This window comes from Trichoderma citrinoviride (genome assembly GCF_003025115.1).
Source record: "Trichoderma citrinoviride strain TUCIM 6016 unplaced genomic scaffold BBK36scaffold_6, whole genome shotgun sequence".
Lineage (NCBI taxonomy): Eukaryota > Fungi > Ascomycota > Sordariomycetes > Hypocreales > Hypocreaceae > Trichoderma > Trichoderma citrinoviride.
Genome location: NW_020194714.1, coordinates 1,287,353 through 1,306,933, shown reverse-complemented (window position 1 = coordinate 1,306,933; position 19,581 = coordinate 1,287,353). Strand labels below are relative to the sequence as shown.

General features: G+C 57.1%; 4 protein-coding genes across 4 annotated transcripts; 1 reads left to right on the top strand and 3 right to left on the bottom strand.

Annotated features, from left to right (window-relative positions):
* Positions 1-879: 879 nt before the first annotated feature.
* BBK36DRAFT_1199334 (hypothetical protein) lies at positions 880-2,993 on the bottom strand. Its single transcript, XM_024897090.1, has 2 exons — positions 1,285-2,993; positions 880-1,179 (listed from the first exon to the last, which is right to left on the bottom strand). The coding sequence occupies exons 1-2, from the start codon at positions 2,979-2,981 to the stop codon at positions 888-890; spliced, it is 1,989 nt and encodes a 662-aa protein (XP_024750365.1). The 5' UTR covers positions 2,982-2,993; the 3' UTR covers positions 880-887.
* A 465-nt stretch (positions 2,994-3,458) lies between these two features.
* On the bottom strand, positions 3,459-4,987 carry BBK36DRAFT_1140803 (hypothetical protein; the record flags this gene model as incomplete). Its single annotated transcript, XM_024893406.1, has 4 exons — positions 3,459-3,805; positions 3,984-4,093; positions 4,212-4,381; positions 4,811-4,987. The coding sequence occupies 4 exons, from the start codon at positions 4,985-4,987 to the stop codon at positions 3,459-3,461; spliced, it is 804 nt and encodes a 267-aa protein (XP_024750364.1).
* Positions 4,988-9,016: 4,029 nt separating this feature from the next.
* BBK36DRAFT_1135247 (hypothetical protein) lies at positions 9,017-10,970 on the top strand (the record flags this gene model as incomplete). The annotated part of the gene is made up of 4 exons (XM_024892572.1): positions 9,017-9,144; positions 9,181-9,187; positions 9,259-9,404; positions 9,480-10,970. Coding segments are annotated over exons 3-4 (1,601 nt in total), but the record flags the coding sequence as incomplete, so codon positions are not given.
* Positions 10,971-11,608: 638 nt separating this feature from the next.
* BBK36DRAFT_1199320 (hypothetical protein) lies at positions 11,609-14,145 on the bottom strand (the record flags this gene model as incomplete). The annotated part of the gene is made up of 6 exons (XM_024897089.1): positions 13,178-14,145; positions 12,992-13,106; positions 12,571-12,902; positions 12,158-12,500; positions 11,842-12,048; positions 11,609-11,766 (listed from the first exon to the last, which is right to left on the bottom strand). Exons 1-6 carry the CDS (start codon positions 13,844-13,846, stop codon positions 11,609-11,611), a joined length of 1,824 nt encoding a protein of 607 aa, XP_024750362.1. The 5' UTR covers positions 13,847-14,145.
* Positions 14,146-19,581: the final 5,436 nt, after the last annotated feature.

The following is a 19,581-nucleotide window of genomic DNA, read 5'->3' as shown; positions in this document are numbered from 1 at the left end:
TGTACATTTGCCAAATTCTTCCAATACCTGCAAATGCTCAGTTCTCTTCTCTTCTCTTCCAACTATGATGAGGAACTATGATGAGAGAAGAAAGGGGAAAAAAGTAGTAGATAGTGGAGGAGAAGTAAGGTAAGCTCTGGGAGAGAGGGAGAGAGAGAGGGAGAAAAGAAGAAGAGAGAACAAGGAAAAAAGTGCAGTCGCTTCATGAATAACATAAAACAAATATCCGACGCTTTTTGTGAGGGAGACTTTTTTCGTCCTCCGGTACTGTTTTTTTTATTTCTCAATTCGGGTTTCAGTATCCCGTCGTTCAAGTCGTAACGGTCATTCCCCGTGGTGTGGACAAGGGTCCTTCGATGGGGCTCATTCCATGAGTTGTAAGGAAAAAAAGCAGATGTCTTTTGTTCGTCAAAGAGCGTGATTCAAAGTCGTTAGGAATGAGCGTTGTATATGCTTGGATAGATGGTGTCACTCCCCCCCTTGCTGCATAGGCGGGGGAATCTGGTTGTTTGGCGAAATAGATAGGAAAAAAAGCAGATTGCGCAGGATATCGGTACTCTGATATATAGCGAGGTATATATCGGGTATCATTAAGAAAACAGGCAAGGGAAACAACATTTCCAGAAAAAAGAAGTGAGAGACAGGGCGGTCCAGATGGTTGAAAGAGCAAAACATTTCTGTTGCCGTCTGATTGGACATGCATCAGTGTTCATTAGGCGAAACAGCCCAGGGGTGCGATTTCGTAATTGCGAGATATAGGCCGTGAAGAGCGTTGAGAATCGTAGGACCGAAAAAGGCATCTTTAAAGGAGTCGGCAGAAAGGGCACGAGATTAGTTGCCTTGTTGTACAAGGCGAAAAGAGTTTGGTTCAAAAAAAGCAGGAGGTTTTAGACGGGCGACTGGGACCGCCGGTCGCGCCGGCGAAAATCCTTTAGTCGCTCGTCGATATAGGCCAGACGGCTTCGCAGAGACGACTTGGGCGGCGACGATTCCGATTCGACGGGCTGCTGGACTGTTGCAAAGGGTCGGCGGATGATGCTAAAGTCAATGGCGGAGATGCTGGCCGATCGCCGGCCCGGGAAAGAGAAGCTCGCCTTGGCGGCGGAGAAGGGAGAGCCGAGCCGGGCGGGCGCAGCTGCGAGAGCAGGGGCGAGGCCTGGAGCAAGGCCTGGACCCAGGCTGGGATTCACGCTTGAAGCCATGCTCGAGGCTCCTTGCGGCGCCGCGGTTGCGGTTGCAGTGGGCCTCTCGGCGTGGATGGGGGCAGACGACGAGGAGGGGGACGGGGCTCGGGGCTGAGACGCCTCAAAGAGCTCTTGCAGGTTGGTCCGGGGAATGAAGAGCGCATCCCGCTGGGTGGACGTGGTGGAGCTGAACTCGGCCGAGGGCGCGGCTTGCGTCGACGCCCCCCCGTTGTTGGATGGATCGACCCAAAAGTCCGAGCCGAGACTAGGACGCTTCCTCCGGGGCTCGACAGCCGCAGGCTGCTGCTTGGATCGGCGCTTCTGCGTGCTGCCGCGGCTGTTGTTGCTGAGCCGGGCCGGCGAGCCCAGGCTGCGCCGTCGCGTCCCCACCGAGCTGCTTATTGGCCCCTGTGGCTCCAGGTCCATGCCGAAGCTGTCCGCGAGGGAGCTGGACGCGCTGGGGCCGTAGCTCCTAGCCACGAAGGGCGATCCCAGCCGCGTCAAGTCGGCACCGGCAGCTCCCGAGCCCGGCGCAGGGGCAGCGGCTGCGACCAAGGGCGGCGGCGAGCAGAGCTCAATGTCGACGGATGGCTCGTCTTGAGATCCGGTAAGCTGGGCCAGCGGCCCGTTGGGCTGCATGGACTCGCAAGTGCTAACGGCCAGGGACAAGGCCATGTCGTTTCCGGAGAAGGCGGATGATGATCGGCTGGGCGCCAATCGGCGGTTCCAGTACCGATTGGAGGCACGGCCAAACGGCGGCGGGTTGCGGCCCGCGTAGCGTTGGCTGCGCGCAGCGGTCGTCGCCCTCGCCTTGCAGAGCTCCCGGAGATGCGCGCGGGTCGCCGCGCAGCTGTGCGGCCACTGCACATAAGACGTCGGCGCCGCCCCAACGGTGGGTGTCGCGCTGCCACTGTGGTCGGCAGCGGCCTTGGCCTGCTGCGGCTTGGAACCTTTCCAGCTGCGCTTGGCTTCCCTGGCGACGCGCGTGCATACTCCGTGAGGAGGGATGCCGCTTTTGCCAATGTGAAATGGTGTGACGTGGGGATCTTGCAGATACGTCATGTAGACGGACCAGAGATGCTGGCTCATTGACCGGGTCCACGGGGCCCTGCGCGAACGCCTGCTTGACGCGCCAGCAGCCGCCGCCGCAGCAGCAGCAGCAGCGCCAGGGACGCGAAGCGTGATAGTCTTGTTGCCGTCTTCAATGGACGAAGAGCCGAGCTGGTCGAGGTCGTCGGTGTCAATGCTGTACTGGCTGAGGTTGTCTGAGTTCAGCGAGTAGCGGCTGAAGAGCGAGCTGGCCGTCTGCGTCGACTGCGCCGTCGACGGGCGGCTGTCGCATTCCGGGCTCGACTCAAGGCTGCTGTAGGCCTGGTCGAGCGACCAGTTGGGAAAGCGTTTGGGTGAGAGTGAGGGAACAGCGCGAGGCGCGGGAGTCTTGGGAGGTGAGTAGGCCCTCCCGCGAGGCAACGCGCTGTCGCCGGGGATGGCCAGATGGTAAGGGCTGAATCGAGGGAAGGTTGTGGTGAGCGTATCCACCGCCATGTCTTCGTCGACCAGGCGAGGCTCCTCGATGCTTGGAATGGGTACGTCTGCCGTCGCGACGGACGCGAGAAACTGCTGGGTGGGAGCCTTGAGATTAGACAAGGGAGCTCGTCGCCTGAGCCGGAATCGCGGTCGCGGAGGAGAAGGGGGTTGAGTGTCAGTCGTCGCGAAGGGCTCTGGGGTTTTAGGTCCGCGAGCAGCCTTGCGAGACCCCCGAGTGCGAGGCGCCATGAGAGATTGCAAGGGAGGCATTGCGGGCGCTGGCGTCGAGGTATGCGAATGGTGGACAGCAACAGCACGAGGAGCGAGGAAAGGGAGGAGAGGCAGCGCTAGAAGTACAATGTCGCGCCCAGCCGGCTGAGTCAATGATGCGAAGCGTGATTGCGATGTCTCGAGCGGCTGGAATGGCGCCTCTGGCAGGTTTCCGCAGTGGTGTTTGTTTTGGGTTGCTTTGGTTTGGCCCAACGTTTTCTTTCTTGTTCTAGCTTTTCTCTGTTCTTTCTTTCTTTATTCTGTTTCTATTGTGTCTTCCTCCAGTGATTGATTGTCCTGCGCAAGCGTGGCTGCGAAAGCGCGATCAGGCGAAACACGGCGTCGCTCGTGATAAACAGCGCGGGCGAAGAGAGCGGCAATCGCTGGGCGGCGACGAGGTGATGCGCTTCTGATTGCGAATGCGCGCGACAGCAGCGGCGCGGTACGAGGAGGGAGAGAGCGTCGTCGAGCAAAGTATCAAGCACTCATGCGGTAGGATCCGAGGGGCAGAAGGGCGTGCGGAAGCTGTCGCGACCGCGAGAACGGGCGCCTGGGTCCCTTATTCTGCTCCTCTGGCTGTCGCCGCGGTGTGGATAGTCGATGGGCCGGGTGCGGTGAAGCGAGGCGAGGCAAGGGGGTGAGGTTCCGGGACGCCAGCGGACGGGGCTCAAGGGCGATGTCGAGCGCGGGCGCAGAGCGCAGACGCAGCCAGTCGAGGGCGGTTGCAGCTGTTCGCAGTGGCAGAGACTCGGACTCAGGGTCGGCGTCTCCCCACGGGCGGGATCGCGGGCTCAGAGGCAGCGGCGCAAAGGTGAGAGACTGGACTGGACTGGAATGGAGAAGGAAAACGGGGGGAGAGAGGCGGGCGACAGGGTGGTGCTGGGTTTGTATGTAGGGCAGTGGGGGGGGGGAGCAGCGCAGAGGTGCAGGCAGAGCGCAGCGACTTGCAGCGGGTGCAGAGGGTGCAGGGCCACTAACGGCGCCGCTAGACGGGCCACGGACAGGGCAGCCCAGAGCCAAAAACAGCCACTGCGCGCAGGCCGGCCAGCGGATGCTGGAGCCACGCTGCGGGTGGCGCGGGCCCTCTCTCGGCGGCGCTGCGGTACTGGTACCTGCGGTTGCGCACAGTTGTCCGACCGTCACTCGTACAGGTACCGGTGCCGTTGGCACAACCGAGCTAAAACCCCTCGACGCTGCTGCAATCCCACATCGAAGTCCACGGTACCTTACCTCCAGCCCGGTACCTCCAGTCTCCAGTCTCCCGGCGTCCATTCGCAGACGCACGCCCCCAAAAGACTCGAGAAGTCGTAGTAGTACCGGCAAATTCTGGGCCCAACGGCTGCGATGCCACCGTCGGCTCCAGGAGCCAAAAGGCAGGGTCTTTGCCTGTCGGGCTGGGCCTGGGAGACGACGATTAGGAGGCGACCGTCGAGCTAGCAGCTCAAGACCCCTAATTGACCCTGGGCAGAGAGCCAAGGGGAGCATTTCGCCGGTATAAGTGACGATGCTTGCCAATTGCGACTTCTGGCAATGCATTGAACCGTGCGGTCGAGCGGCGAGCCCGAGTCAAGCCTCGAGGCACGATGATAGTGACGATTTCCAAAGGGGTGGGAACCAGGAGACGACAGACGAGAGTGCAGCCGGATCTGCATACATGTACAAGGACATGGCACGTTTGACCGCGAGTCGGCAGACGACACCTCCCTCCTTTGGATCCCTTGTTGGAAACGGGTTGAAAAAGGACTACCGCTGCCTACTACCAATCTATCCCACGCGCTGCTAGTGCTGCCGCTGGTATCAATTGCTTCAACCATCAGCAAACAGCTCACCACGGTGTATCGCCAGATTGCAAGTGTGGCCGCCGCGCTTTCGCTCGCTTCCTCCTCCGTAGCGTGAGGAAACGGCGGGACAGGCCCAGCGCAGAAGAGGGACGGGCTCTTTGATGGGAAAGCGTTGTCGATGGCCTCCTCTTGCGCGTCATGTGTCTTCCACCAGGGGTGGGACATTGTCGGCCTGCTTCTCTAGGGCTTCCGTCCGCTTGTCACCATCACCGTCCCGGCGAGCACTCGCACGCACGCCCGCATGGGCATGGAGCTGTCCTAGGTTGGTCACACATCCCAATCGTCCCAGGACAGTGCGGCAAGCAGCTGCACTTGAATCCATATTTTACAGAAAGCCTTCGAGCTACCTAGGTGGAGCTCTGGCTGGCCACAAGAGAGAAAGTTGGATGCCACCATAAAGCTTGACCTGCTGGAATAAGACTGACAGTCTTGCCTTTCCGAAGCCTCTTGCGTCTGCTCCTGCGGCCCCTCCCTTCTAGCAGGTCCGGGAGCCAGAGTGCTAGCATTGCCGCAGAAGTCTAGCAATGGCACGGCTTGGGAGCCTTCCCGGCATCTTCAGGGGAAAGCAACCAGAGGAGACAGGAGACGCGCGGATTGCTCTGTACTTGTCCAGACAGGGGCTAGACTTGTCTTGTCACGATGGAGGGAGTTGGGAGGACGTGGACATGTAGCTCCCACGCACTGTGGACTCTTACACCTCGCTCTATCTGACCCATCCAGGTTGTAGCGTTATCACTGCAGAGCGCATCATGCTTGCACTTCATACATGGGCTAATGTCATGGGATTTCATGTTGGCTGCCTACCTTACCTTACCTTACATACTCATCCCACGTGCACCCGTCTTGGCAGATTGGCCTTGTGGTCTGCTAAACAGCTCCAAGCATTCAACCTTACGATAGACAGCACGCGGCTCTTGAGACAGAAGGCGCTTGTGAGACCACACCCGCAGCAGCAACAAGGGCACATCGCATTGCTCCCACTGCCAGCACAGAAGTCACCCCGTATCTAAGGTAGATTGTCCCGCCGTATCAGACAACGAGAAGAAGAAGGGGTGAAAGCAAAGAAAGTACGGCGGCCTCGGTACATGTATCATCTGGCTCATCCACTCGGCATACATGGCAGCCAGGACAGCTTCAGGTTTGCAATTGATCACTTTCGTTCGTCAGAGCAGTCTCCCCTCATCGTGGGCTGTGCTCGCAACGACGAGGTGGGAGAAGAAACGAGGTTGGAAAAATATCTGGGGCGGAGCGCGCTAAAGGCTGGAATTTCGCGAAAAGCACGCGTCTAAACGCGTCTGAGGGGGGAAACGTGTGCATCATAAAAGCGGGGCTCTGCTATCAGCTAAGCGAGCAAGCGAGGGGAATCGCACGATAAGCAGCCCAGAGGCCAATGGGGGGGGAAGAGAGCACAAAGGGCTGATTGGACGACTGCTGCGAGTGCTGTGCTGAGAGGAGGATGGAGGGCTCGATCGATGAGGTCGATTGATCGAGTGACGCTGCCCAAGCTTGTCTTTTGGTGATGATGCCATCATGAACACCAGCACTTGCACACTTGCACCACACTTACACCATACTTGCACTTACACGGAGACAGACCTCACATGGAGTCCCGTGATCCTCACATTAGAGTCGCAGCCGCCAATGCAAGAGCTTTCGGCGAATATCGGCCATCGACCATGTAAGGTATTCATTCATGTACATGTACGATGAAAAGTGAGAGACAGAGGCGGCGGGTACAGGATACAGTTGCATGCGGCCTGGCCCACACCCTCGATGATTGGAGCATTATCCATTATCGCTGCCAGTCAGAAGCACGCACGTCGAGCCGCCGATTCTCCTCAACTTGACATGTGGGCGACCGATTGGGCAGCGGCGAGGACGAGGCCCTGGTACGTCAAAATGAGTGGCCTGAGATGGGCTAATGAGGGGTCTTTGCCTTGAGCTGTGTAACGGAATAAAGTCCTGTACACGAAGAGGATGCGGAGTATCGTACCGAATGGTAAGTGATACGTGATGACACGGGCACGGAGAGCAACGAGAGCACATGGAGAACTCTGCTGGATACACTGCAAAAAGGCTTCGTCGTTGGGGTGGGGGGGGGGGGGCAAAGAGTATCTGGGAGTATTGGGAGCACTTGAGGTCTAGCGCTTTCAATCAATGTCCTGTTCTAATCCCTAAGCATTTCGGGCTACATGTACTGCTTCATCCCTTCGTCTGAATACGAGTGACATCGTGATAGCCAACACTCTAGTCTTTGGGCAGCAGTCGATGGTCACCTCACAAGTACGAGAACTGTTGGGCAAGAAGAGCAGCGCGCATAATTGCCGCTCATCATCACCTCCTCAATGCGGAAAGTGAACAACCATGGATAAGGCAGTTCTCCCTCTGTTACGGCCCTCTCTTTCTTTCTTTTCTCTTTTCTCATTCACTCACTACCTTGCATCTATTCCATCTTCACCCGGGTCATAGCCTCTGATTATCGAGATAGAGAACCCTGGCCTACCCTACTCTTGTCGCATATTCCATTCCAATCCTCCTCACCGGTTTGGTTGCAGCGCGCTGATGCTGCTGGTGAGGGGCCATCAGCACGCATATGTACGTGTAGGTGCGGACAACACACAGACATACCTGAACCACTTCCCTCTTCCCTCATCATCCAGTTGTGCAGTCCGCGAAGCGACACCACCTTTGGGAGACGGCTTCGCTTCCCGGCAGTGTGGGGGGAGGGCATGCCTTGGTGTCATTGGCAGGCCTCGAGATTACACATCGTTTCTGTCCCCGGGGCTGAAAACGCATTTGAATCGACCCATTGCCATTGCCAACGATGGGAGGGAAATGTGCTTGCTCAATCCCACTCCGAACAGCAACTCCTGAGTGCACATTGCCTATGCTATGTAACCCCGACGCAGACGGCATACAGGGCCACGGAGCCGAGCGAATCGCAGCCGTCGACGACATGCGGCTGCCATGGATGAGTTCCTACAGGTGTTGAGATGCTCCATACCTTGCTTTACATGGCCAACACGTACGAGTATGTATGCGCGGTACGTGTTCTACACTTTCAAGCATAACTCGGACTGAGTAATAGCATTGCAGCCGCTGACGCCTGGAGACAGACAGTTCACACACACGTCCACGTACTCTGCACACGATACCACTACAACTACATGTACGACCTGCCGTCGGTGGCAGATGCATTGTCCCACGAGCCGAAGAGGAGCCAGAATTCGGACACGATGCAATGCGATTATGCACCTTGCTGGCAGACCCGAGCTCACTAACCCTGGATGATGCCATCGACCGATATGCGCATCCAACTCACGGCCGGCCTCGTCTGTCAAGCTCAACAAGGGAGCTGTATGCTCGTACTCCCATCCGCTCCCTCTGGGTGGTGGCCTCGTACCGATCAGTCCCGCCGGAGCGAGGTCAGCCGCGTCCGGCTGGTGACAACCTCGCAGCAGCCGCTCCACAGTCATTCGTCATTGATGTGGCAGCCAGAGCATCGGTCCAGCAAGGCCAGACTCCTTTCTCAACGCAGGAAGAAAGGCGAAAGGGTCGGAGGGTGGAGGCAATGGAGCGGCAAGGAATGGAGCGGCACACCGAGTTGCGAGTTACGAGAACAAGGCCTGGACAACTGGGCTAGGCATGTACAAGTAGGTAGGGCGACGGCATGGACAGGACGACGCTGTTCCACGTATGCCTCTGCGTGCAAGGTGAAAGGGCGGCGTCGATTGGTCGAGGCCTCGCGGGCTGTGGGCTATTCGACAGATGTCAGATGAAGTGCATGAGCATTGCTTCGAATACATAATGTGGTGGTGGGGGGGAGGCTTTGTTGGGCATCTATGCCTCGTTCCCCCGACCTTTTCTGCGTGCAAACGAGGGAGAGAAAAGAAGAGATGTCGAGAAGGGGCTTCGTCCTCTGTCCTTGTCTTCAGTTCTAAGCCAACATCTCTATCACCGTGCTAGTATGATAGCAGCCCAGATACCAGATGGATTCCAGATTCATTCCAGATTCCCGCCCCCCGCGAGGTACCCTGCCGGAAATTCGGAACCGTCCGCCTGCCACTACCTAGTATATTCTAGCGCTGCGACTCACTGTCTGGGTGCTAAGAGCTAGCCGTGAATCCACTGAAACCCCACGCCCGGCATGGCCCAAACTTCGCTCAGCTTCTCTGCCAACCAACCGCCTGAACCTTTTTTCTTGCTTCCCAAAACCCAAAACTTCCGTTGCATTCGGCCTTGGAGACCGATCGACCCGGATCGTGCAGCAGACGCGTGCGGAATAAGTTTTGTGACAGGTTATCTCGAGGGCTAGCGCTCACGGCCACTTGTACGTATCCCGATTACTCGACTTAGTCTCCTCTTCTTTTTCTTCCTCCTTTTCTCGAGGCTGTTGATAGAGAGGCTCGACTGCTGACAATGAGGCGCCGTCAAGGCTCGGCCTACGACTCCAAGGCGGGCGCCATTAAATCATGCCGGCCGCCAACGCCAACGTGGTGACGCTGGAGAATCTGTCCGAGAAGCTGCCCCCATGGCGTCCGGACCAGCAGAACCACCTGTTTGCCGTGGTTGACATGGGCAGGTGAGTCTCTTTGCCCGGCTCTCTGGCTCCCACGTCTTATACAGCTCATGGATGCTGACACCGGCGGGCAACCAGCAACGGCATTCGCTTCAGCATCACATCCCTAGCACCTCCCCGGACTCGCCTCCTGGACCCTGTCTACTCTGCACGAGAGGCCATCTCGCTGTTTGACGCCCTGACGCCGTCCGCTGACGGGCCTGTGTTCCCTGCCGCGACCATCGAGGCGGTGGCGTCTGCCATAGCACGCTTCCACCACCTGGCCGTCTCCCATGATGTCCCTCCCGAGCACATCATGGTGCTGGCCACCGAGGCCATGCGTCGGGCCGTCAACGCCCCCGAGATGCTGGACGCCATTGCAAATGCCACCGGCGGGCTCTCAGTCTCCATCCTCGACCCCCCCGTCGAGACGCTCCTCGGCGCCGTCATGGGATCCAGGAGCGGCCTCGGCGGGGTCCCAGGCGGTGCCCTGTTCCTCGACCTGGGAGGCGGCAGCGTGCAGATGACCTGGGTGGACACGAGCGCCCAGGACTACGAGATGGAGGCAGCTCTTGCCGGCGGGAGCCTGCCTTACGGTGCCGCAAAGCTAATGCGTGTGCTACAAGAGAATCCCGAGCACGTGCAGGCCGAGGAGACGGCCAAGCTGAGGGACGGCCTGAGGGATCTGTTCGCCCGGCTGTGCGCCAGGTTCCCTGCCCTCGAGGCCATCAGGGCCGCCAACGAGACGGGCGAGGAGCAGCAGCAGCAGCAGGAGAAGCCCCTCGTCGACGTCTACATGTGCGGCGGCGGGTTCCGCGGCTACGGCAGCATGCTGATGCACGACGACCCCATCAGTCCCTATCCCATCTCGTCGTCCAACACATACGCCGTGCGCGGCTCGCGCTTCAAGGAGACGGCTCGGATGCTGCAGCTCAACGCCAGCCACGAGGGCAAGATCTTTGGCCTGTCCAAGCGGCGCAGGCAGCAGTTCCCCGCCATCGTCGCCGTCGTCGACGCCTTCGTCCAGGCCGTCCCCTACCTGGGCTGGGTCACCTTTTGCGGAGGCTCCAACCGGCAGGGCGCCCTGATGATGAAGCTGCCCCGCGAGATCAGGGAGAGCAATCCCCTCGACGTGCTCGCCAACCTGAGAGACGACGCCGAGAGACAAGTCTTCCAGGCCATCCTCTCCAAACTAGCAGACTCCCTGCCCCCCAACCTCTCCCCCGCCGTCCCCACCATCCTCACCACCGGCGCCGGCATGCTCTTCGTCCGCGAAGTCTGGCGCCGCCACGGCCACGGCGCCGACGCAAACGCCTCCTTTGCCCTCCACGACGCCGTCGCCCGCGACACCGACTGCCCCGGCCTGACGCACCTCGTCCGCGCCCTCCTGGGCCTCGGCGTCGCCGCCCGCTGGGGAGGCGGCCTCGGCCCCCTCGACGCCCAGCTGCACAGGGGCCTGCAGGGCATCCTCGACGACAGGGCCGCCGGCGCGTCGCTTTGGGCGCAGTACCTCGGCGCCGTGGCCGGTGTCTTGGCGGCCGTCTTCCCTGTCCTGCCGAGGCTGGCGGACGAGGTCGTCAACGCTATCAGGTAAAGTTCTAACATGCGTCTCTCTTCTTCTGTTTTGATTCTGGCATTGCCCCCTTCTTTGCAATGGCCTCCCTGATATAACAAGCTCTAACAGAGATACACAGCTTCGAATCCCGCGTCGAGCCGAGACAAGGCAAGAAGGACAGAGTTTTGGTCAAGATTGGCTTAGCTAGCGAGTGTGCCCGACGGATCAACAAGGAGGATCTCATCGACCTGGTCAACTCCGCGGCCAAACCCACGGCAAGCAAGGCATCCGCCAAGACGATCTCTGCGCAAATAGTCATTCAATCATGATTTCTTCACTCATCTTCATCATCATCATCATCATCATACTACTGTTTACCCTTTCACAGATTTTTCTTCTCTTCCCCCGACCAGGTGAGCAAAGCCATATCGATTCATATCATATCATATCATATCATGACAAAGCAAAACATATCGACGTAAGATCCCCACCCCAAAACACCAAAAAAGAGTGATTGCCCAAACAAAAGAGCAAAAGAAACAAAAGAAATCCATCATTTTCCTAGCCCATTTTCCTAGTCCAAAATTTTCCCATTTGCATTCTTGTTGTTTTTTGTCATCCAGTCATAAGCTCATGAAAGCATGTCCTCAGAACTTGTTTTGCAGAGATTTCATCACTCGGCATCATCATCGCAATCGTCCTCGATCGCCTGCTTTGACGACTTGGCCTTGGAGGGGCGCTTCCTCGCGTTCATCTTCTTCAGCTCATGGTTCACCACGAAGACGCACAGCAGCTGGTCAACCTCGCTCTTTGAAGATTGCAGTTTCTGGTCTGATTTCGAATGTTAGCAGTGCACCGACAACATCATTGGCGACGACGACGACGACGACGATGAGGGCAACTTACAGTGGTCTTTGCGGCAGTCGAGAAGCTGCTGGGCAGACTCGCGGATTGCCCTATTGTGGCATAGCGCGGCAGGGTATGTTGGCGCCTTGAGCCAGTCAAGCGACAGCTCCAGGCTTTTCTTTGTCCGGAATTGGTAGTGGTAAAACACCACCAAGAGCGGGAAGAAGCTGTCCGCGAGACGCTTGTAGAGTTGTCCCTGGAAGGCAACTGTCAAGCTTGTCAGCACTCATCCTGAAGCCCGATTTTCCTTTCGTCACAACCTGTTCTCCTCTTCTTCTCCCCTCTCCTCTCGTTCGTCTCCTCTGGGGCTACTCACTGTTCTGGGCTGTCTCGCTCTTACTGGTCGCAAGGCGGCCGATATGGGTCTTGAAGCCCTGCAGGAGCTCTCGGTACATGAGAATGAGCTGCCACATGCTGGCCCAGATGGCGATTCTTTCTTGAGCCTTGGGCGGGCCCTGCTGCGCAATGCACTCGTCCATCTCCTTGAGAATGTCATGCTCAAGTGAGTAAATGGCTCGCCGGGCAATGTTCCTCAGCTGAGCCTGGACAGACAGAGGCAGAGTGGTGAGCTTGTTGGTCGGGTCCAAGCACCAGAATTGCCTTGCTTTCCAAATGCGGAAGAAGCAGTTCATCCTGTGGACTTTGTTGACGAGGTCGTGCTGCGAGGCTCGGTTAGCTCACCGACAAACAACACACTCCCCCAACCAGGGTCATGTCGGCTGCACATACCTTGGGAAGTCCCCAGCCCTCTTCCGAGTATGAGAGCACAAAGTTCTGGACCGACTGATGAAAGTCGGGCTTTTGCTCTGTTCGGATCTGGTCCTCGACCCATCGCTGCAGAAGCTGGTGGCTCGGAACGCAGTCTCGAGGGAAGTCGGCCTTTGTCAGGCTGCCTGTCTCCTCGGAGCCCCCCTGCGACCTGTACGCCTGGACCGTGGCGCGCAGGGCTGGCAGGCTGGTGTCCGGGGTGAAGAAGACCGAGATCTCACGGGGCTTTCCCGTGTAAAACCGCGGGCCGGAGCAAAGTTGCTCCTCCTCCTTGGGATTGGTGGACCAGACATCTACACACATCACGCTTGTTAGCACCCTGAGCTATGGGATGTTCCGGTACTTGCACAACTGGAGTTGTGTATAGTCGTGCGCTACATACCGGGGATCTTGCCCATTACGGGCCAAAACGTGGATGGTGTGGCGCGAGTGCATGCCAGGTGAGAATGGTCCGGGAAGGCCTTCCTGCACGTTGGGCAGACTCCACTATCATGGCACTGGGGGTAAGAAGATCTCAGCTCTTGTCATTTCAACTAGGGGGGGCCTGGGAGGTACAGTGACTTCTTACTCGGGTCTTAGACACACGGCATGGCAAGCAGGCTCCACTCTTGCGGACGTCTGCCGTCTGGCTGGGGTCTACCAACTGCCTTTGCCTCTTCTCCAGGTCATTGCCAGATCGTCGACGCTTGAGCTTGGACGACTGGTCGGCGGCCCTCCGCAGGCGCTCGTCCAGTTGGACTTGCAAGTGGTGAGGGTAGCCCTGGACCATGCCCTTGGACGGGTCGGTCTGCGGGTACGTCCACTCATCGTCCTGGGCCTGGACCTCCCTGAGAGACGCCTCCGGGTGGTAGTGACCATCGTCGAGGGGCTCCAGGAAGGGCGACGCCCCCGAGTGGTCCGAGGGCGACGAGCTGCCGCCCTGGACCAGCTCTGGGGGGGTCTGGCCGGCCGAGTAGTCAGACGTGAGTCCATCGTCAGATGAGTACGAAGGCATGTCGAAGAAATCCCTATCGGACTCCAGAGTAAGGTCTCTAATGAAGGAGGGGATGTCGGTGATGATCCTGCTGAGGGACTGCTGGCGGTGATGGTGATGAGAAGAGGAGGGATCAGAAGGCTTAGCGTCCCCAGAGTAGGCTTGCCAGTCGAAGACCTGGTGGAAGAGCTCCTCTAGCTCCGGGGAAGGGGAGAGACGGGGGTTTTCAAGTCCCATCCGGTTCATGTCCCGAGGGGAATCCATGTTGATATCCGTGTAAGTCACGGGACGCAGTGGGACCTTGCCTAGCTACCAGGACGAATTGAAGCAGGTGGCTTCCTGTCAGATGGACGATAAGGTGAAGATGCCCAATGTCCCAAGTCTTTTGTGTAAGATTTGTCTGCTTCAGGAACTCTGCCTGACACAAGAGAATTATAGATTTGGCATCCAAGGGGACTCTGGGTTCGCTCTGCCACTTACACCACCATCGGATGCGCATTCTCGGTGAAAGCTGGGGTCGTGATTGGTCAATCCGCCTGTGGACCCCCTCTCTTCTGGCCAATGGCAGCCTTGACTTTCACCGATTTTGACCACCGACCAGGACTTGGGCCATTAGCGCCAATGTCAGGTGACTCCCCGCGAGTCTCTCCAGACGTCTCCAGAGCTGCGGGCATGCGAATCCATGGAGAGGGCGATGCCGGATAGCCTCATTTTGGACCGGATGAGGCCTGTTGTGTCCAGCCGAGTGCTCGGGGGCTCTGTGGGAGCGCAGAGGCGGGATCCGGGGGCGGGTTGGCGAGGCGTGGTGAGATGCTCCTCCTCGACCTCGGATCGCGGGGGAGATGGTCGTGAGATGGATGTGAAAGTGTCCAGACTCGGTTGAGCGTGTTCTCCAGGACCGAGTCCCGGTATTCTGCTCTCTGTCAAGGTGACTGCGGGAAGCAATTGAGCGGAAATCCAAGCTCCTGTCTCCCTGGTAAACTCTTCTCTTTGGCGCGATGGAGAAGACGCTGTCGAGTGAGAAATCCGAGGAGGGGCAATCGAACCGGCAATTATTGTGAAGTGAACTTGATCGTGAAACGCTCCCAGGCGCTGATGAAGAGCAGGTCGAACCTTGGGATGAGGAAGAGAAGGGAGACTGAATGGGAAGACGAACGCCGGAAGGCAAGGAGAAAAGAAGAAAGGAAGTCTCTTTGCCACGTGAGGGAGGAACTTGAAGAGGCTCCTTCCGAATGAGCGGCCGAGAGCCCGGGGGAAGGGGCGAACGATCTTCTTCAGGAAGAGGGTGTCGGGACACCACTATCTATTGTCCACGCTGAGGCAAAGCCGCAAAAGAAAAAGTTAAAAGAGGAAAAAAAAGGCCGAGGATTATAAGATGGACTGACTTTTACAAGTACGACTACCTTACTTACCACGATAGTACTAAGATAACTACTAGGTAACTGCTACGGTCCCTTTTGAAACCACTACTCTTACCTGCTACTACCAATTGTACGAAGCCAAAGTAACCTACCTTACCTTTTGTCCCTGCAGAAAAAGCTACTAAGATGGATGAGAAAATGGTGCTAAGGTTAGCCGTTATTTTTTTTTCCCTCCTCTACCTTACTACTACTACTACTACTACGTATGTACTCCCTTAGCCCCCGGTGCCTCGGGGGAGGGAGGGCCGCTATACTTGCTTTGGGAAGAGAAGGACGGATTGGTCGGGGCGCAGTGCGTGCGAAGCGTTTATCTCTTTTATCTTTAGGTTCTTCACCTTTTTTTTTCCTGGCCAATGGATTGAGAAAATTCGGGTTCTAGGTGCGTAGGTATACAAGGCATGTCGATCTACGATATGCTGCCTGGGGCGGATTTGATACGGGGATTGCGGAGGGTGGCTTCATGCAAAATTGAGAGTTTGAGATGGATATGGAGTCATATGTAAAGGGAGCTTGGGTGGATCGATTTATCTGTTTTGGATACCTACCGTGGGTAGTTACTCTCTCGCCTGTTGATATATGACGTTGCGGGGCTGCGGTAGGTTGAAGACGCTGCCAGTACATGGAGCTGTTGAAAGAGGTCAAGTGGAAAGACGAACAGCTTGTCTTCTCAAGCAGCGTTTCGGATTTGCTTACTTCGAATTTACTGCAGGTACTAGAACGTGCGTGGGTCTTTAAGTTTTGGGGGCCAGGCACGCTATTTTTCATCACGTCCTGCCTGGTCTTTGGGTTTTGGGGAGTGGAGGTTGAAGAGGAAGGGAGAGAAAAGCAAGTTTGTTTCTTTTAGCCGGGATCTTTGTCTTTCGCATCTCCACTGGAACCATAGGCTGTCGTAGCGGGACTATGATACTGCAGCGGCGATGGAACAAAGAGTGAGGACAGCTCGTCAAGGTCATCTCACTCAGTTCTACAGGTCAGCATCGCTCTCAAAATACTAGAGCAAAGTATTCAACATAAGGCATGCCGGCCAACTTTGCCTGCATGCATTCCCATGCACCTTTTCCTTCAAGCGAGCGAGCATGAATCCCATGTTCCTGCGCTGCATCATCGATTGGACGCCCAGCGGCGGTTCCACCGAATTAGGCAATTTTCGAGGGGTGGGGCTTTCTGGCTTGTGATTCCAGCCTGCTGGGCCCCGGATTGGAGCAGGACCGGAACAGGCACAATGACAGCCAACGAGACGCAGGATATCGAGACAAAAAAGAGTCGTCGGTTGATTGGCTTTGCTGCAGTCGATCTTCAGTGCACGCGGAACAAATGCGACGCTCCGGGATGGCCTAAGCTCCAGTCCTTTGGCGTCGCTCGTTGACAACGGCAGCTTATTCGGCGGCCGGGGCGATTCACTACGCCCGTCATCACCACTAGCCATCCGCGCCTCATCCACGGGTGTTGGCGCTCTGGTCCATTTTCATCCTATGGTTTGCTGCCGAGCCCGGACCTGTTTGGCCGAGCCCTGTTTCCTGGAGCGGGCAGCTGGGTGGGAGAAACTCTAGCAGATGCTGAGCTACCACTAGAATAGCAGAGTAGCTGGATAGCGCGCACCGCCCTTGGAGCTCTTTGCTGTTAGCCTGAGGCAATTGTTCGCCGGCCCCGGACTAATTGATTCCTCTCTGGAGATGCGCGACAAACCAGTGCGCGGCTTGAATGGCTGGTGATCGCAGTCCCGGGTTGCCGGGTAGTAGAGATGGTGCTTGTGTTTCCACTTGCAGGACTTGGGAGCACGCGAAGAGAGACGGTGAAAAGAGACAGTCCGTATGCGCACCCCAAACCACGACTCAAGGACGAGGTTTTGTCTCTTTTCCTCTCTGCGGCTCCGGTGGTATCTCAACCCCCCTTTCTCATCACCCACGCCCATCTCACCTCACCCTGGCATTCGAGCTTGGCGCACTGTTGGAGTGCAACGGTAACAATAGCTCCAAGCACCAGGCACTAGATGAGACTAATAATAACGAGAGGGACGCCTGTCTGTCAGCAAGAGACAGAATCGAGAAAAAGCCTCTAGGACCTCGAATCGGAGGCTCTGCAGAGTCTTAATAATCAGGGCAAGGTTTGGGATGGCTTGGGCGCAAAACCCCTCGCGTCTTGTGGCGCAGACCTTGACCCGGCGCCTCACTTACACGTGGTATGAAATACAAGTAGCATTCGTTTGCTGGGGGAGACAGTGCAACAAGGTGAGCAAAACAACATACCCCCGGAAAGGGGTGAAGGAAAGCGGAAGAAACAGGATATCAGTGCAGGGTTTGGAAGCGGCCCATGAAATGCCCCCGGTACACTGTCTTGGCTTCACGTAAGCCTTGGAAGGTCGGAGCTTGTTGAATAATATGGAGCGAGTGAGTGTACCGAAGAGCTCGAAGCACATCTGCAATCGGCACGGTACTGCTTCGAACGCGCAGCTCTTGTGCATCGCAGTGGCGACAACGTGTACATCAAGTGATTTGAGCCACGCGGCAGCGTCAAATGGCATCGGATACGAGCATGATCGTCGCGACTTACGAGTACGATGCTGCCAAGCTGCGTTGTCGACGTTCGTTCTCTCTCGAAAGGAGAAGCAAGGGAGGATATACGGCACAGGCCGCGCACTCTGGAGCACCAGATCCTCCGGTTTGCCGTCTTTGCAGGTGTCAACACGAAGCACTGCGGGTCGATTGCGCAGACATACCCCGACAGGTATATTCGGCTACCTGAAATATTAGCAACCAGAACGGCGATAATGGCACTGCCGGGAGGAAAGCCCACGTGTTGAGGCTGTGTGATACTGCGCTTTGTGTTCGAAGTGATGAGTCGAATGTATTAGTATTATTATATGCTTCAGGCCAGCAATCCCTGGCGGGTCGTCTTCTCGAAGGTCGGGATGGATCATGTCCAGGGTTCCGGCGAGCGGTGGCAATGAGTGCCGAGCAGCAGTAGCAGGAATTTGCCTCGGCTAAAAGGTAGTCGCACGCTTGGATCTCAACTCAATCAGAACATCGGAAACGCAGGACGACGGACAACATCAGGAACCAGATTTGCGTTGCCGTGGCGTGGGTATTAATCTCCTTCAACCCCTTTGCTGCGGGCATCTGCGCGTACGGAGTACAGGCCGTCCGGTTAAGTACCTTATGTTACCGCTTGAGGGCTCGTATGTTCACGATGCAAATCTGCGTACCAAATCTGCGTGGGCCGGGGGTTGACGTTGGAGGTGCAGCAGGCGGAGAAGAGGGAGATCCTGATTTTAAAGCCTTACCAGGCATCTCCTGACCAGGCGGGGCGTGTCTTGCAAGATTGGGGAGCTGCACTTTGAGGCCATGTACTGCGCAAGGAAGAGTACTCGTGCGTCGCCAGGGGTTCATACCAGAAACCATGTACAGCAAATTCACAGGTTACATCTGGCTCGGGTCCCTCTTTCCCTCAGCTGGACCCCTGAGGTGCTGCCAGCGGAAGGAACGTGGCACAATTTTTTGAGGCAGGTACGAATACAACTTGGAAGTACTGCCAGCCGGAGGCTACGAAGCCGAAACCTTGCAGGGGTCTCTGCAGTTCCAAGGTTACATGTCGAGGTTGCCTTGACCCCCGGGAGATGGTTTTACCTTTGAGATTTGATGCCAGCAACGCACGACCTCTGTGCGAGGAGCCCTTACAGGAGGTCTAACGTGGGTGTAACACCTCATGCCTTTCTATTAATACTCGAGGTGCTAATATTGGAGGTACAGGCCCAGCACAGTAATCGGAGTATTACAATTGCCTACCTACTTCCAGTTGGTGCACCATGAACGTTGGGTTGGTGCTCTGGGGTCTGGCAATAAGCTCCGACAAGCCGTGGACGAGGTAATACAACCTCGAAGTAGTACTAACAACTGCAGTGGTGCAAGTGCGAAACGTCCCGTGGCATTGGATGTGCTGATGCCGCGCTCATCGCGTCATCCCCCCCTATGCGGGCGTGTGAGCTGCCGCCAGGATCGACGGCAAGTCAAAATCAAAGGTCTGGTGCCTCTTTATTTGGGTGTCAAGGTGTCTCAGATGTTGTGCAGCCACCACCGGCTTCAAGCTTCGCCATGGCATTAATCCCCAAGCCTCCACGACTCTTAGCACCGACACCAACAGAAACCGGCTTGCAGGCATCTGCTAGCATCTCTGGAGCAGCTTGGCAGCGTCGCAGGAACGCAACAAGCCGCCCAGCTGCTACTCAGCTGCTTAGCCTCTTGCCTAGTGCACGATTTTTTTTTCTCTCCGAATCATCTCGCACAGCAGCGAGGATCACGGCCCATTAACACACCCCTGAGCAGGACCGTGTGTTCCACCTCAGCGGACCCTATTTGACGTCGAGCTGCTCCATGGATCAAAAATAGCGACCGGCTGGCGCAGGGAGTGGGCCGTCGCCGAGATGTGCGCGCTGGGGTTCCTGACAATGGGGCAAATTCAGGTTGCTGCAGCCCTCCATCTCACACCAGTCCAGTTCAGTCTGTTTCCCTTCTAGTGCTCGTCTGGTGCTCGTCTGGGCTGACCGGCGCCCAGCTGCAGCTTCTGATGACGGGCAAACACCGG

What these genes read in the sequence shown, in the direction of transcription:
- BBK36DRAFT_1199334 (XM_024897090.1), bottom strand. Translation starts at nt 2,981, where the DNA reads ATGCCTCCCTTGCAATCTCTCATGGCGCCTCGCACTCGGGGGTCTCGC. An exon ending in GCGTCTCAGCCCCGAGCCCC is followed by an intron (nt 1,180 to 1,284) that starts GTCCCCCTCCTC and finishes CGTGAATCCCAG; the next exon opens with CCTGGGTCCAGGCCTTGCTC.